General features: G+C 41.4%; 1 protein-coding gene across 1 annotated transcript in view; it reads right to left on the bottom strand.

Annotated features, from left to right (window-relative positions):
* LOC124723102 overlaps positions 1–15,413 on the bottom strand; it is a 52,792-nt gene extending 37,379 nt beyond the window's left edge. Inside the window, exons 1-2 of the mRNA XM_047248278.1 lie at positions 15,204–15,413; positions 6,942–7,136 (exon numbers count right to left, since the gene is read on the bottom strand). Coding sequence (XP_047104234.1) covers positions 6,942–7,136; positions 15,204–15,260 — 252 coding nt within the window. The 5' untranslated portion in view covers positions 15,261–15,413. The remainder of the gene's footprint in view (positions 1–6,941; positions 7,137–15,203) is intronic.
* Between the last annotated feature and the right edge of the window lie 1,225 nt (positions 15,414–16,638).

The raw sequence follows: 16,638 nt of genomic DNA, 5'->3' as shown, positions 1-16,638 counted from the left end.
GTGTTGCTGATTTTAAAGTAAGACGTGGAATTTATATCCAAATACTTTTATTGTGTTTTTATTGTATGACTAATTGGTGCTATTTAAGTACGTATGCATGAAAATTTGACGGCATGCAGCCAGATAATGGGAGCTTGACACTCTAAACGCATGGCTTTCAATTACATTTCCCACATTTGTGTGTTGTATGCTAAATAATGTTGATCATTATCTTCACAACCGCTCCTCTAATCTTCAAGATGGATAATGTTAGAGTGTTGAGGTTTACACTCGTGATACTATAGCCCCTCAATAATATTGTGTTTCACTTTGTTATATCCTCATCTCTAAAAGGAATGTAGGGACAAAGAAACTCGTTTTATTTATTGACTGTGGAAGTGACAAGAAGAAAACATAAGAACTGAAGTCAGCACTTTACGGTCTACCTCTTCAAAAGAGATGGGAGTCGTGTAAGAAATAAAGCAATGATTGAGTTTTAAATTTTCTTTTGCTTACCTATTCCTACCAGAGCAGTGAAATATTCTGTGCAGCAATAAATCTTACAATCGAGACCACTGCGTTTCGATTACCCGTCTGGACAGTAACAGTAACATTCTTCGTGGCTTTCATAAATTTTGCAGAATACCGATCAGGTAACTAAAACAGGGTTATTATAGTAATTAAAATAAGCGAATTTTCTAATAACAGTTACTTACGAAACGACCATGCAACATCACGCTATGAAACCCATCATGATGTACGTACTTCATCCCATCAGTACGAATTTCAGATAACACCGAAGATATAAAATTAATGATTATAAAGAATCCGCCTTGACTGCAAACTGAAAGCCTAGGTTGACCGAGGTTTCGGCGCGGATAACAACGCCTTCTTCGGAACACACTAAAACTACAAACTGCCTAAAGAGTCATGGTCCAACATTAATATAGAACGCCCAAAAGGGCAAAAGACTCTAATAAAACGTAAAGTAACGGTACGTGTGTACCATGTCAATAGCTGTACATGGCTCAAACGTCACAAGCGTGTTTCCTCACCCCAGCCAACGTTCGGTGGGCCGCGGACTGTTTCAGCTTACCTGTTTATTCACGATTGGTGACGCGCTGCAATGTTAAAAGTTATGAAGATGTAAAAGTTCATAACAATGATTAGTCCATTATAGGAGCTTGAGTGATAGTCTCCATATAAAGAGCTATTTTTCTCTCACTATCAGTTCACTTTGGAGCGTATTTGCCGAGTTCATTATCCACAAATTATTCGGCCAAGTACAGACTGTGCCTTTGACATGTTCTTTCATATACAGTCTGTTCATGACTCAAAAGTATATATTACACCGAGTGTGTCATTTGCTCATCCTCCTCGTAATATCCACTTCAGGCTCAGTTTTTCCCGGCTTTTGGAAAATGCAGCTCGCTTTGGCTAAGCATTTGTTTTTATATATTCTCAAAGCTTACTGCTTTTTCTCATGGATCAGAATACAATTCATTTTTTTATCAAGGAAATTATGTCTCACTTTATTTCTTTAATTAACTGAATAATCTCACTGATCAATCTCGCACCACCTATTTCATTCACAAATACTTTCAATTTTTTCTTAATAGTTCTGCTTTCCACCGACCAGTCCATTTCTGCATAATCTTATACTGTCCTTCCACGAAATGTCATTAATATGCCATATTGATGGCAACTTTGCTCTCATGACAAATCGATAAGTGGTTTGATGTGACGGTGGGTGCTTTACGTACCGACGATGGCGATACCATTAAAGACGAAGTACAACAATTATGGCTTCCCTTAATAATATATACTGCAGAAGGGTCCAGCTAGAATCCTGCCGTCTGGAACTCTTCGCAGCTTCAAACCCAGCATTTCATGCAAAATTTTGGCCGTGATAAAGCCAAGAACCAGTGATGGAGGCACAGAAAAACAAACCTGTTTGGGTAGAAATGCAAAGAAACGTATTTCACAGAAATGGGTGAATATTCCCTGGTTATTACATATCATAAATTCGTAGCTGAAAACTGTTTGCACAAGAGTAGGAGGGAGGATTGGGAGAGCAGCGTCCCGACAAGATTTTTAGAGACAGAGGACGAAGACGAACTTTGGAAGCGATGGGGACGGAAATCGACAGTGTCGTTTCTAAGAAACCATCTCGGTATTTGCTTTACCTGATGATTTCGCCATGCCTCGGAAAAACCGAAACTGTATGCGCAGAGTGAGATCTGATCCATCATCCACTCGTATGAGAGTCCTGTGGGCTAACTATCCGGAATGCTCGACTTCTCACAATTTTTGTTGTTTTGGTTTTACATACAGAACATTATTAAGAAGATGGGGGCTAGATAAACTGAAACAACCAGAAGCTGTTGAGAATGCCACAGAGGCATAACAAATCCAAAGAGGATTGTCTGAAGCAGTGGAAAGAAATACAATAGAAGCTGGATTGGTGGCCTTGAGAGATAAAATACTGAAGGAGGCAGAGGATCATATAAGTAAAATGACAAGACCTAATAGAAATCCTTGGAGATCACAGAATCAGAGGAGATGTTGAATTTCATTGATAACAGAAGAAAATATAAAAATGTGGTAAATGAAGCAGGTGAACAGTATTACAGACTTCAAAAAAATGAGACTGACAAAGTGCAAAATAGCTAAGCACCAATGTTTCGAGGACAAGCGAGGCTATAGAAGCATATATAACTAGGGGGAAGATAGATACCGCCTGTAGAATTATTAGGCAGACCTTTGGAGATTCAGGTAAATGCCGTGATGGTTCCTTTGAATGGGCACGGTCGATTTCCTTCCCCATCCTGTTTGGTCCCTTCCCCCAAATCAACCAACCAACCAGCCTTTGGAGAAATGGGAAGCAGCTGTATGAATGTCAAGAGATCAGATGGAAAAATCAGTACTTAGGGAAGAAGGAAGAGCTGAAAAGTGGAGGCTATACTGAGGAAATTAACTTGAAGGTAATATTATAGAAAGCGAGAAGAGTTTCATGTCCATGGAAAACCCTCAGCTATTCCACCTGGTGTGCAAGATACGTGAGACAGATGAAATACCTCAGAAATCAAGAATTCTATTCGTGAAACACTTTTGAGAAAATTTAGAGAACAGGCATTTGCAGCTGACTGTAGAATGATTCTACTGCCACCAACGTACACTTTGCCTAGGGACTGTGAAGACAAATTAAGAGAAATCAGGACTCAATGGTTCAAACGGCTCCAAGCACTATGGTACTTAACATCTGAAGTCATCAGTCCCCAAGACTTAGAACTACTTAAACCTAACTAACCTAAGGACATCACACACATCCATTCCCGAGGCAGGTTTCGAACCTGCGACTGTAGCAGCAGCGCGGTTTCGGACTGAAGCGCCTAGAACCGCTCGACCGCAGCAGCAGGCACTTAGGACTCGTACGGAGACATACATACAATCGTTTTTACCCAGCACCATTTGCGAGTAGAACAGGACGGCACAAGGTATCGTGCGCCATGTAAATACAATGCTATGCGGAGTATGTGTATAAATGTAGATTATTTAAATAAGAATGGAAAAACAGATGGAGGCCGATCTCGGGGAAGATCAGTTTGGGTTCCGGAGTAATGTAGGAACATCCGAGGCAATGCTGAACCTAAGGTTTATCCTAGAAGATAGAGTGAAGAAAGAAAATTTACGTTTACAAAATTTGTACATTTAGAGAATGGTTTTGACAGTGTTGACTAGAATACACTTCCCGAAATTCTGGCGGTAGCAGAGGTCAAGTATTCGGAGCGAAGGGTTATCTTTACAAGTTGTACGGAAACCAGACTGCAGTTATGAGAGTCTGAGGATATGGAAAGATAGTAGTGATTGAGAAGGGAGTGAGGCAGTGTTGTAGCCCATCCACAAAGTTATTCAATCTGTACCTTCAGCAAACACTGAAAGAAACCAAAGAGGAATATGGAGAGGGGATGGAAGTTCAGGGAGAAGAAAAAAACTTTCAAGTTTGCGATGATACTGTAATTGTCTCAGAAGAGCAAGAGGCTTGGAAGAGCAGCTGTATGGAATGGATGTCTTGAAGAGAGGTTGTAAGACAAATAACAAAAGTAAAACAAGGCCAGTGGAATATAATCAAATTTAGTCAGGCGATGCTGGAGAAATTATATTAGGAATTGAGATGAGGTAACAGATGAGATTTACTATATGGACAGCAAAATAATTCATGATGGACGAGGTAGAGAAGATATAAAATGCAGACTGACTATAGTACGAAAAGCATTTCTGAAGCAGAATTTGTGTTGGCATGTACCGAAGTGAAACGTGGGCGATAAGCAGGTCAGACAAGAAGAGAACAGAACCTTTTGAAATGTGGTACTGAATCGAAATGAGGAAGAAAATAACAGAGAGAGAGAGAGAGAGAGAATGGTGTAAAATTGTAGAGGGAGGCCAAGTGATGAATACAGTAAAGGGTTTAAAATGGATTTAGGTTGCAGTAGCTATTCGGAGAATAATCCAAGCCAGTGAACAAATCAAACACATTCATACTCCGCAAGCCAACTGATGGTGTGTGGTGAAGGGTACCACTAACTGATACCCATTCCCTGTTCCACTCGAGAATGGTGCGTCGGAAAAATGCTTGTCGGTAAACATGTGTATTACCTTTAATTTCTCGAATTTTCTTGTCGCGGTCATTTTGCGAGATGCATGTTGGAGGAAGTTATATGTTGTCCGACTGTTCCCTGAAAAGTACTCTCTGGAAATTTCAATAATAAACCTCTTCGTGATGCATAACGCACCTCTCGTAGCGTCTCCCATTGAAGTTGAGCACCATTGCAACGCTCTCGCGCCGATTAAACTATCCCGTGACGAAACTCGCCACTATTCTTTGGATCTTCTCTATCTCTTCTATCAGTCATACCTGGTAAGGGTCCCATATTGATGAAAGATACTCAAGAATGGGTCCAACAAGTACCTTGTAAGACATTTCTTTCGTGGATGTGTTACATTTCCTTAAGGTTCCTCCTATGAATCTTCGTCTGGCATCTGCTTTTCATAACATTAGTTTCATGTGGCCACTCCAATTAAGATCGCTCTGGATAGTTATTCCGAGATATTTTACGGTAGATACTATTTTCAGCAGTTTCTCATCAACAGTGTAGTTGTACATCAGTAGCTTTCTTTTCCTGTCTATGTGCAATATGTTACATTTACTGATGATCAAGGTCAACAGCCATTCATCAATCCTCTGCAGGTCATTCTACAAATCGATACTGTCCTCTAGCGTTGTACTGCTTTTTGTGTTTCAGGTATTTATGGAACTAAAATAGTATATGATGTAGGAGGGTAAAATGTGTTGCCATAAGCGTTTCAGAGGCAAAGAATTCCTTCAGCTATTGGTATTCGAACCCCATTACTGGTTGATAAATGTATGACAATTATTTAGAAGGACACCATAAATGATGGGAGACTATGTTGTGTAACTAATTTTGCGTGTGAAACAAGAATCGTTAATACCATAGATTAAGCCGTCAACGTAGCTACTTATTGTGGAACAATGCAAACACAGAGTGATCCGTCCCACGGCTGCCCCAAAGTTGTTGTCTATTCACGTAGAACGAGGTACTCAAATAGGGCTTGATAGTGCATTATCCAAATCTTTACTTATGTTGTGACACGTTTTAGCTGTGTCAGACTATCGCACCAACGTAAGATTAAAACGAAATTAGAAATCAGCTATAGTTGACATTTTACATGGTGTGGGAGACCCCACGAATAGTCGTGCACTGACTCCACCGACACATCACAAAAGCATGATGTGAAAAACTATACAAACACAAAAAATGGAATATATTATTCTTACGATGGATATCCGACGTACACAGCATTTGAAGAAATTGGCGTTTCTCCAAAGATACTCCCATTAGCGAGGAGATGTGCCACAATTTGTCACATAGTGACTTAATTTGAAAGACGAGAAGTACAGGGTGATTCAAAAAGAATACCACAACTTTAGGACTTTAAAACTCTGCAACGACAAAAGGAAGAGCTAAGCACTATCTGTCGGCGAATTAAGGGAGCTATAAAGTTTCATTTAGTTGTACATTTGTTCGCTTGAGGCGCTGCTGACTAGGCGTCAGCGTCAGTTGATGCTAAGATGGCGACCGCTCAACAGAAAGCTTTTTGTGTTATTGAGTACGGCAGACGTGAATCGACGACAGTTGTTCAGCGTGCATTTCGAACGAAGTATGGTGTTAAACCTCCTGATAGGTGGTGTATTAAACGTTGGTATAAACAGTTTACAGAGAATGGGTGTTTGTGCAAAGGGAAAAGTTCTGGACGGCCGAGAACGAGTGATGAAAATGTAGCACGCATCCAGCAAGCATTTGTTCGCAGCCCAGGAAAATCGACTCGCAGAGCTAGCAGAGAGCTGCAAATTCCACAATCAACTGTATGGAGAGTCCTACGAAAAAGGTTAGTTATGAAACCTTATCGTCTGAAATCGGTTCAAGGCAGGCATCCCGTGACAGAGCACTTCATCACTGGCCTCCAAGAAGCCCTGATCTTACCCCCTGCGATTTTTTCTTATGGGGGTATGTTAAGGAAATGGTGTTTCGGCCACCTCTCCCAGCCACCATTGATGATTTGAAACGAGAAATATCATCAGCTATCCAAACTGTTACGCCTGATATGCTACAGAGAGTGTGGAACGAGTTGGAGTATCGGGTTGATATTGCTCGAGTGTCTGGAGGGGGCCATATTGAACATCTCTGAACTTGTTTTTGAGTGAAAAAAAATCTTTTTAAATACTCTTTGTAATGATGTATAACAGAAGGTTATATTATGTTTCTTTCATTAAATACACATTTTTAAAGTTGTGGTATTCTTTTTGAATCACCCTGTATATTCTAGAATGAGAGTGACTTATTTATCAGTTTCATAAGCCTTGCAGAAGGTCTGTTGCTTACCAGTTGATTAAGTTCCTTCAGCAACGAGACTTGAACGGACTCTTTCATCTGCTCCACGAAGCTCTCCGTCATGGCGCGCACATGTTCAAAGTTATCGATCAAGAAACGTTTCTCTTCATTTATCTTCTGCAGTATAACCTCTTTTGATATCTTATTTTTTGCCGGCTCTCCTTCTTCAGATTCAGTTTCCACATCCTGAAAGGAAGCATGAGACAAAGATTTAATCACGCAGAAACTCATTACATTAAGTACAGTTCACAGGAGCAAACATTTGCATTGATTCATGTCGTATGGCTGCTTCCAAAACTCATGTATCCGTCTAACTTAATTTAACTGCAAACACGGCATAGCCTACATGAAGCAACATAAAGAAACGAAAATAGAACTAAACGTACTTTATGTGCAAATAAATTTAAAATTTGCTTTGGACTAAAGAGCACTATTTAAATCCACTGCAGTTGTCTTTGCATATTCAACCAATCACACGAAATCTCAGGATGCGTTATGTACTTTAAATCGTAGGCTAAAAAACCGGGGAAGTGTAGTGATCCATCATTCAGATCTACATATGACCTGTAGGTGTTACATGAATGGGTTTTCTCCCAAGCACACACCTCCAACGTTCCTATTCTTCATAATGTATTTTTTCTATTTAAGAAACAGGTAGCACAGTCAATGGCTCCGCTCATTAGGGTAACATGCTGTGTTAATATGTGTATGTCTCTGTCACCAACTCCATAATAGGTAAACCTTGAGCATAAAGAAAAAAGATTCGTCCTACTGACTTCTCTGCTGATGTGTCGATGAGTGCGTCGGTAAAATATGTGTATTATTTCTGTTATCTAGCTACGTACAATTAAGAACATAGAAATGTTTGACAAAATTGCTGTTACGAAATCCTAAACCGCAAAAATGAATCATACATAACGTAACTGTTATTCCACGACGATTTGTATCATCATTTTATCATCTGTGATTGAATGTGTTCATCATACAGCTCTTGCGGTTTCGCTTCGCGCTATAGGTGTTATTCAACAAAAAAACTCCTGTGCGATATCTCTTCTGCAGAATCTGTAACTGAATTTTAATAACGAAATGTATTCCCAAACTGCAAATATTATTATACACCAGCTGTACAAATGATTAGCGACAGATGGATATCTGTGTTGGAGATGGAGTGAGACCCGGATCTCGCGCTTAATGCGAGCGGTCGCCTAAAACACTTTGGCTATCCGTGCTCGCTTCGCAGAGCGACCCATATTTTACGTCTGAAGGACGTTACTTTAGACTATACAGACATTGAACTATACAGACATGATGTAAGTCTACAGGCTTTCGTGGCCGTTGTCACTGAAGTTAAAATCTTCTGGGTTATCAGGCCGCGTCATGTTTCGTCTAAAATGAACGACGTTTCAACCCCTCTGCTGGGATTTTCCTCAGGATCTTCTGGTGTCCGCTATTGCTAGAACACTAGCTGTTCTAGTAGTGGTGGACACCAGAAGATTCTAAGGAAGATCCCAGCAGAGGGGTCGAAACGTCCATCATTTTAGAAGAAACATGACGTGGCCCAATAACCCAGAAGATTTTAACTTCAATACAGACATTATCAACCTGTATTTCAGACTACGGCAAGGCAAAACGACGAGAGTAACAATGTTTCTCCCCGTGCGGGAATCACCAGAATACATGCCAGTATGGTACATAGACACAGCGGCAAACGCAACTTTGCGTCAGTCTCGGAAGCGAGCATAGATAGCCAAAGTGGTTAAGTTGACAACTCGCGTTAAAGGGAGAATCCGGGCTCTAGTTCCGCTCTGGTACAGTTTTTCATCTGTCGCTAATCATTTGTACAGCTAGTGTAGAATCGTTTTAGCAATTTGCGATTAAATTTCTTCAATTTAGTATGACTGTAGACCGTCGGCAGTGTGTTCCTTCAGACATACATGCGTGAATGGCTGAAGGCCATTGCATTACACTATACAGACACTGAACAATACAGAGATTGCTAACCCCAATTTGAAGAGTTTGCGAAAAATGGTAGAATCCCAAAGACAGCTATCAAGAAAATACATCTCAAGGAAAATCCCGACTGTTTAGAATACGAGTCATCGCCCTACTCCATACTTTTTGTGCAATATTTTCACCAGAGGAAAAATGTTCCTATCGGAGCCCAAAAATTCTTGATGCACCTATTTTAAAAGACCGACTGAAAATGGGGTATCAGCGGCCTCATTCTACCGTCCTTAGCACCTTTAAAAATTTTCCCTAAAATTTTGGTATTTAGCGCTTTTTATGCTGAGAGAGAAGAAGGCAGTGGCAGTGGGAAAGAGAAGGAAAAGTAATAAACACTGGAAGATAGTAGGCAGTGGTTGCGGCATAGGAAGAGCGAAGGCGACAATGGCAGTGGAACATAGCTCACCGTGACAGAACAGTGCTGGAAAAAGAGGGAGGGAAGAAGTGCTAATGGGAGAGGAATAACGAGAATGAGAAAGTAGAGTAGGATGAGAGCTAGTGATAATGAGAGATGGAGTCTACGACAATGAGAACGAGGAAGAGAGGTAGTGACACTAACAAGAGACAGAAGCAGTGGGAAGGAATGAATGAGATAGAAGCAGTAAGAAAGACCAAGAGGGAAATAGTGACAGAGTGTAGTAGTAGGACAGAACGAAGGAGGCTAGCTGTGAGACAGGAGATACTCCCACCATCTCCCCAAACTGTTAACTCGCTCACATCCACTAGCCCATCGCTGCACTCTTAAATCACTCAGACTCATCCACTCCCATTTGCCCATTCTTACTCACTAATTCAGCGCAACATTTAACTGCCACTGTCTCCTGTCACACTGCCACAGTAGGACGTCCAGCAACCATGTCAATTAACCAGCTTTCGTAAGGGTCAGAGGTGTACCAACGCGTTATTGACTTGCTCAGTTTGTGAAGCTCTTTCTCCTGAATAAATCATCCAATTTTTCTGAAATAGTAATAGTTTGTTTGTCTGCACATGTAAATCACGTCTACCAATTTCCGTCCCATCCACTCTGATAAATCCTTCGTTTTTTTAGCGTATTTTTCTCACTAAACGACCGTGCGGGACGGTGTCAAATGCCATCCTTAAGTCAGTACTGGAAAACATTTTCTCTAGAAGCCGCGATTTTCTAATTACTAAAGAAAAACATAAAAAAATAACCTTTAAATACCCCCGCCCCCTCCCACGTTATGCTCACACCCCACCGGTCGGTATTTTTAGTGCGTTCTTTATGACACACCCTCCCACCAATGTACAAAAATTTGCCACTACGCGAGGCTTTCCCCTATTTGATCTTTTTTGGTCTTCGTTGACTGGGCTATCAAGTAAATTTTCAAGTTTGTTCGCTATCAGTATAGTGAGAATATATCGTAAAAATTCAGTCAGTTGCTGTGCGTCGCCGTCTTCGAATCCACGGCTCGTTTTTGGTACCCAAAAACCATGTAGTTCGGGTTTTGCCAAGAACCGCCCATGAACTAAATGGTACTTCGATAAGCCCCTTAAGGCACACTATAGATCACATCTAATGCAAAAAGAACCAACCAGTTGTACTATTTGCCTAAGCTGAAGGTAGTATGTAATATTCAAAAGTCAACCGTGTACTGTAGGATAGTTACAGTAAGATGATCTTTCCGTTGTGTATACAAATTGTCCCTAGCCCAGAGGCTATCTAAAGCACTTGACCTTCCCTCTCTGTCATCAATAGAACCCGAGATATGACCCCCGGAAAAATCCCCTTCTTATGTGTGGCGTTTTGGAACATACTAGCTAGCGCATTCTGTGGCATGCCTAATGATTTTCTCAGATAGTCGTGCCCGTGCACTGGCGAAACATCGCCGTTTGTGGTAATTTTTCAATTACCAGTACAGAAAGTTGTTTGTCCACAAAAATGGGTACCATTCTTTGCTCACAAACAATCATGATGGAATAATATGCGAATGTGCTATCTACAGATTTTCTACCGGATGACACCTGGATATAACGATGGTATATATGATGGCGCAAAAACATTCGAAAAACTGTTATCTGACTGGTATCTGTTTCACGCTCTGGTCGTGTTGTACTGTTGGCGTTGTTATGATCAGTAACTTCTAAAATATGATTTTCTACATATGGCAGGGTAATCTGTATCTGTACTTTGATAATGCTAATTTAAAAGCGGATACATTTCTACGAATCGATGAGAAATTGGTCTGCATATTGCCATGTGTGTTGCTTATCTCTTCATAGGTACTGTAGTATCTAGATATCCATGATCTACTCACCTCGCTCACACAGAAAACCGACACTCATAGACGTTTTTTTTCTGCCGTATCAGTACGGAATCAATATTTCATGTGCCATTTTGCAAATCTGCGCACGTTACGTAAAATCAATAACACACATAAAGTAACTTGTCAGTTTTTTAATACCCAGCATTACGCCTCACCTACATAAAAGTGGACGTTGTGGCTACTGCACCAAACATAGTAAATGCAAATGACACTGTTGCAGATGATATCCTCCAGGGTTTGGCATCCTAAATCGGAAAGGCTTTCTTTAGTGTAGGTAGGTGTCGATAATTACAGAAGAGACGTGTGTGAAACCCGGCGCCAGCACATAGCTTACTACTTTCGAAATAAGGAAGATTAGCGTTAAATGTCCCGTCGACGACGAATTATCACAGATGAAGCACAAGCTCAGATTGAGTGAGGAGATCGGCCGTGTGCGTCTCAGATTTGCCTTCAGTGATTTAGGGAAATCACAAAAAATGTAATTCTGGACTGCTGAACGGGATTTTCAACCGTCATCCACCCGAATACGAGTTCAGTGCGCTAAATAATGCGTTACGTCGTTTGGTCAGTACTAACGCCACTGAGAAGACCAATGCGTTTCAAGATCCCCTCTGATGAACGGATCACCTGCAAAATACCTCAGGAGTTCACTCCACAAGCGCTGCAGAGTGGTTTAGAATTTAATGCAGGACGTATCTGGAAAGTCTGATCAAGAACGTTACGACACCATCTGTATTTAACTCATAGATCAAATATTGACATTGAAAAATCCTTCTGATATGAAGATTCGAACCAGTTACTTCCGAGTCGAGCGCCGTCACAAGTGTGTCTTAGAGGCCTCAGTTACGTAAAGGAGTATCAACAATGGGTTACAGTCGTTCTCAAAGCGTACTTGTCTAGCACCCTCACTAACAGTTTCTGGCTGTATCAGCTAGTGTTTATGTGATGTCACCGCCAGACACCACACTTGCTAGGTGGTAGCCTTTAAATCGGCCGCGGTCCATTAGTATACGTCGGACCCGCGTGTCGCCACTGTCAGTGATTGCAGACCGAGCGCCACCACACGGCAGGTCTAGTGAGACGTCCTAGCACTCGCCCCAGTTGTACAGCCGACTTTGCTAGCGATGCTGCACTGACAAATACGCTCTCATTTGCCGAGACGATAGTTAGCATAGCCTTCAGCTACGTCATTTGCTACGACCTAACAAGGCGCCATTACCAGTGTATATTAAAATGGAAATTACGTACAGTCAAGAGAGATGTTCTACAATTGTGGATTAAAGTTAAGTATTACAGCAACTGCGTCCGTTTTTCTAAGTTCTCATTTCCTTGTAATGTTCCAGACCTCACGCCAATCTGCGTGAGCTTAAAAGCGTACATTTCGGCCTCCTCTAGCAACACGGTGTTGGCTCTTCTGCCAACACTTCAGTTTACATATTAGGAATTCGTACCTGTAATGCACCATGCCTTCCGTGACACACTACATGAAGTTTCAGCCTCTGTTATTGATGACTAGTGCAGTTGTATTCTCAAATAGCTCCCTGTAGCTGAACTGCCGCACTCGTGTGAGCGCCGCACAGCCGAAGCAAACAAGGAACAGCTGTGGAAACATTTCCTTATATCGAGATCCTCTACATGCGACGTACTCTCATTCTGTCCAAGTTTTCACGAGGTCTCTGACGTAAATCTACAATTTACACTCCGAACGGGTTAAGTATCCTATGACGAACTAAAATATTCATAATGATTTGCAAAAAAATTGCTAAATATAGCTTTAGTGGTACCCTGAATTTAGGGAACATTCAGTGTTGTACTTACAGCCAAAGTTCCTTAAAGTTTTCACTGTGACTGCAGCATTTGCTTTCCCTCCATTTTGCGCCAACCTTGCTACATTCGATCAACATTGTAGGAGGTCGTACGATAAAGCATGCGCCTAGCGAGTCTAGGACAACGGTATATCCACTGATGCTTTCCTCTAATATTTCTAGAAGAACGACATGTTTGAACTGAAGGTTATCTTCCTGACAACTAGATTAAATAAAGTATGGACTATATTATGGAGGGCAGTATGTTGGTGTATCTCACTTAACAAAGATCCGAAAGCTTTTTGAAAGTTCCCCCCACCCCTCTCCCACTGCATGCCCGGACGGGCAATTTTAAACAGCCAAAAGTTATCACTATGATTTAGAAGTTCAACAGTGCTACAGGCAAGGTCAACTGTAAGAGGACTGTGTAGTTATTACTTCTGCAGCTTGTGCTGCAGTAACTATACTTCAAGAGCCACTAGGAAGGAATTAATATGTCGACCCTCCGACATTAGTAATTAAGATTTATTCGTAAGTATTGCACTGAATATGTACATCTACGTACATACTCAACAACCAACTGGGCTGTGTGAAGCGGAGGACATTTCTTACCAATAGTGAGTCCTATCACATTCGCACATTCAACGACAGAAAAATGACTACCTACATTCCTTTGGATGAGCCTTAATCTCTAAGATTCTTAAGATTTCTACTTGAGCTATACAATTGTAGAGGTAGAATTTCCGTAGTCTACTCTACACACAACGGAGTTTCTCGAGTGAAACGTAGTGTTTCTCCCAAGGATTCACCTTTAAATTCCGTGAGCATCTCTGTTAAGACTTTCGAGTGGGTTACAACGGCCAACTGAACTCGTTCAATTTAGGGCTACTAAGCCACTTCGTAACTTCTAACGTATTTTATGTGATGTTCTTAACACATCCATCCAACGTTTCGCCAGGAAACTTACAACAAATCTAAATCTTCCATTCACCTTCGTAACACTGATTTTTGGATTCCTCTCATTTCATATCGCTTGTTAGTATTACTCCCAAGACTGATGGCCATAGATGTTAAGTCCCATAGTGCTCAGATCCATTTATTACTCCCAAAAATTTATACGATTGATGCTCTTCGGAGGTTCGCCACTAATCTTGTCATCGGACCGGGTACTATAGGTTTCTCTCTCTTTATTACGAGAATTATCTTCCTCTTGTTATTGTAAGTCATTTTCACTAAACATTTCTTTAAAAATTGATTGAGACCACTCGGGAATAATTTACTTTGGAGACTCGCAGATGTGCTTTAAAAACTCCAGGTAAGTATTACTATTATCAGTATCACATTCTCACTTAACTGTGATCACATAAATGAATATTTTGTACGTTATTACGACTGAAGAAAGCTTTTTCATTCGGACGTAGCCCACATACGCCTCCAAAAACTTTCTGGCCGCGGAATGTGTGTCGTCCATCTATTGTACCGATTAGAGCATAGTCGAATAAAACAGTCGTCGTGGCTATCAACTCGTAACCAAAAACTTCAAATTATCCTTTACGTACAAACGTGAAAATCTCACAAAATTACATTTTTTGCATTGTAGATCATTATCTCACTACAGTTTAAATAGACATCGAGATGATAGATTTTAAGTTGTGGTGAAAATGAAGTATCATGCGAACATAAGGGCTTCCTTGTGTTATATTATTTATTTATATGGGCGAAACACACAGAAAATACAAGGTTCTACGGGTCCAATGTGTAGATCGTGATATATCATGCTGACAAATCACCGTGCGCTCCAAACAACAGCACGTGTATACAGTTGTGACTAATCACTGGTGGGATAATTATGGTTAAGGAAAAAATCGTTCCTTTTAAGCAGTAGCATGCACAACAGCAACAACACGGTGGTCCATCATGCAAGTAGTTATTTTTGTCTGGTCAGTACCAGCAACATTTTAGTTACCATTTCACCTTTGCGTTGAATGTTCGATACAATCTGAAAATAGGTACTTGCTGCAATTGTAGCTTAGAATGCTGAGGAAAATCACGCTTAACCTCATACCCTGTAAGATATGTTTCCTGCTACTGTCGTGACCCTCCATAGATACAGCGGAAAGGTCAAATGGAATGTTGACACGTTATTCGAGAGAACTTACCTGCGAAGTAACGAGCAGCGCAGAGATGAGGACGAGAGCGAACACCTTTACAAACATGCCGTGTACACTACGCCGATTGAAGGTGCCCGTAAAGAGAAGCGTGAGCAGATAAGCCGCCGGCTCTGCTCCAGAAGTCCACGTAACATGTGCTGATAGGACAACGCTGGCACGGCCGGAGTGCTACTAATCGCTCGCCATCAAGTCCCGCTATCTGCCGCCAGCTGTATGTCGTGGATCCGGCGCACAGCGACACGTCACCCGCGCTCTATTCAAGATACCGCAAGCCTCCCTGCTAACAGTGGCTGAAGCGAGGTCAGTGTTGTGTTAACCCCCGCGGAGGTAGCTCGTTCGAATCCTGGTGTTGTAAGAATTTTTTACCGTCAGAAATTAGCTTCCGAGAGAAGGGGAAACGATTGCATACTAATCTTCATCTTCAGCCTGAGCGCCAGTGCTCTGTGTTAAACACAAAATGTCGTTGCAATGTTTCAAAGGAGCAAGGGCATTTTATTAGCCGGCAAGAGGAGCCAGAACGACAGCACCGCCGTGTTAACGCCTCAGAGTCAGAAAAAACGGAGACACCACATCTACATCTACATCTACATCTACATGATTACTCTGCAATTCACATTTAAGTGCTTGGCAGAGGGTTCATCGGACCACAATCATACTATCTCTCTACCATTCCACTTCCGAACAGCGCGCGGGATAAACGAACACCTAAACCTTTCTGTTAGAGCTCTGATTTCTCTTATTTTATTTTGATGATCATTCCTACCTACGTAGGTTGGGCTCAACAAAATATTTTCGCATTCGGTAGAGAAAGTTGGTGACTGAAATTTCGTAAATAGATCTCGCCGCGACGAAAAACGTCTTTGCTTTAATGACTTCCATCCCAACTCGCGTATCATATCTGCCACACTCTCTCCCCTATTACGTGATAATACAAAACGAGCTGCCCTTTTTTGCACCCTTTCGATGTCCTCCCTCAATCCCACTTGGTAAGGATCCCACACCGCGCAGCAATATTCTAACAGAGAACGAACGAGTGTAGGGTAAGCTGTCTCTTTAGTGGACTTGTTGCATCTTCTAAGTGTCCTGCCAATGAAACGCAACCTTTGATTCGCCTTCCCCACAATATTATCTATGTGGTCTTTCCAACTGAAGTTGTTCGTAATTTTAACACCCAGGTACTTAGTTGAATTGGCAGCCTTGAGAATTGTACTATTTATCGAGTAATCGAATTCCAACGGATTTCTTTTCGAACTCATGTGGATCACCTCACACTTTTTGTTATTTAGCGTCAACTGCCACATGCCACACCATACAGCAATCTTTTCTAAATCGCTTTGCAACTGATACTGGTCTTCGGATGACCTTACTAGACGGTAAATTACAGCATCATCTGTGAACAACCTAAGAGAACTGCTCATATTGT

The sequence above is a fragment of the Schistocerca piceifrons genome, chromosome X (assembly GCF_021461385.2).
Source record: "Schistocerca piceifrons isolate TAMUIC-IGC-003096 chromosome X, iqSchPice1.1, whole genome shotgun sequence".
Classification (NCBI taxonomy): Eukaryota; Metazoa; Arthropoda; class Insecta; order Orthoptera; family Acrididae; genus Schistocerca; species Schistocerca piceifrons.
The sequence above is the reverse complement of the archived record's forward strand: the minus strand, read 5'-3'. Positions and strand labels throughout refer to the sequence as shown.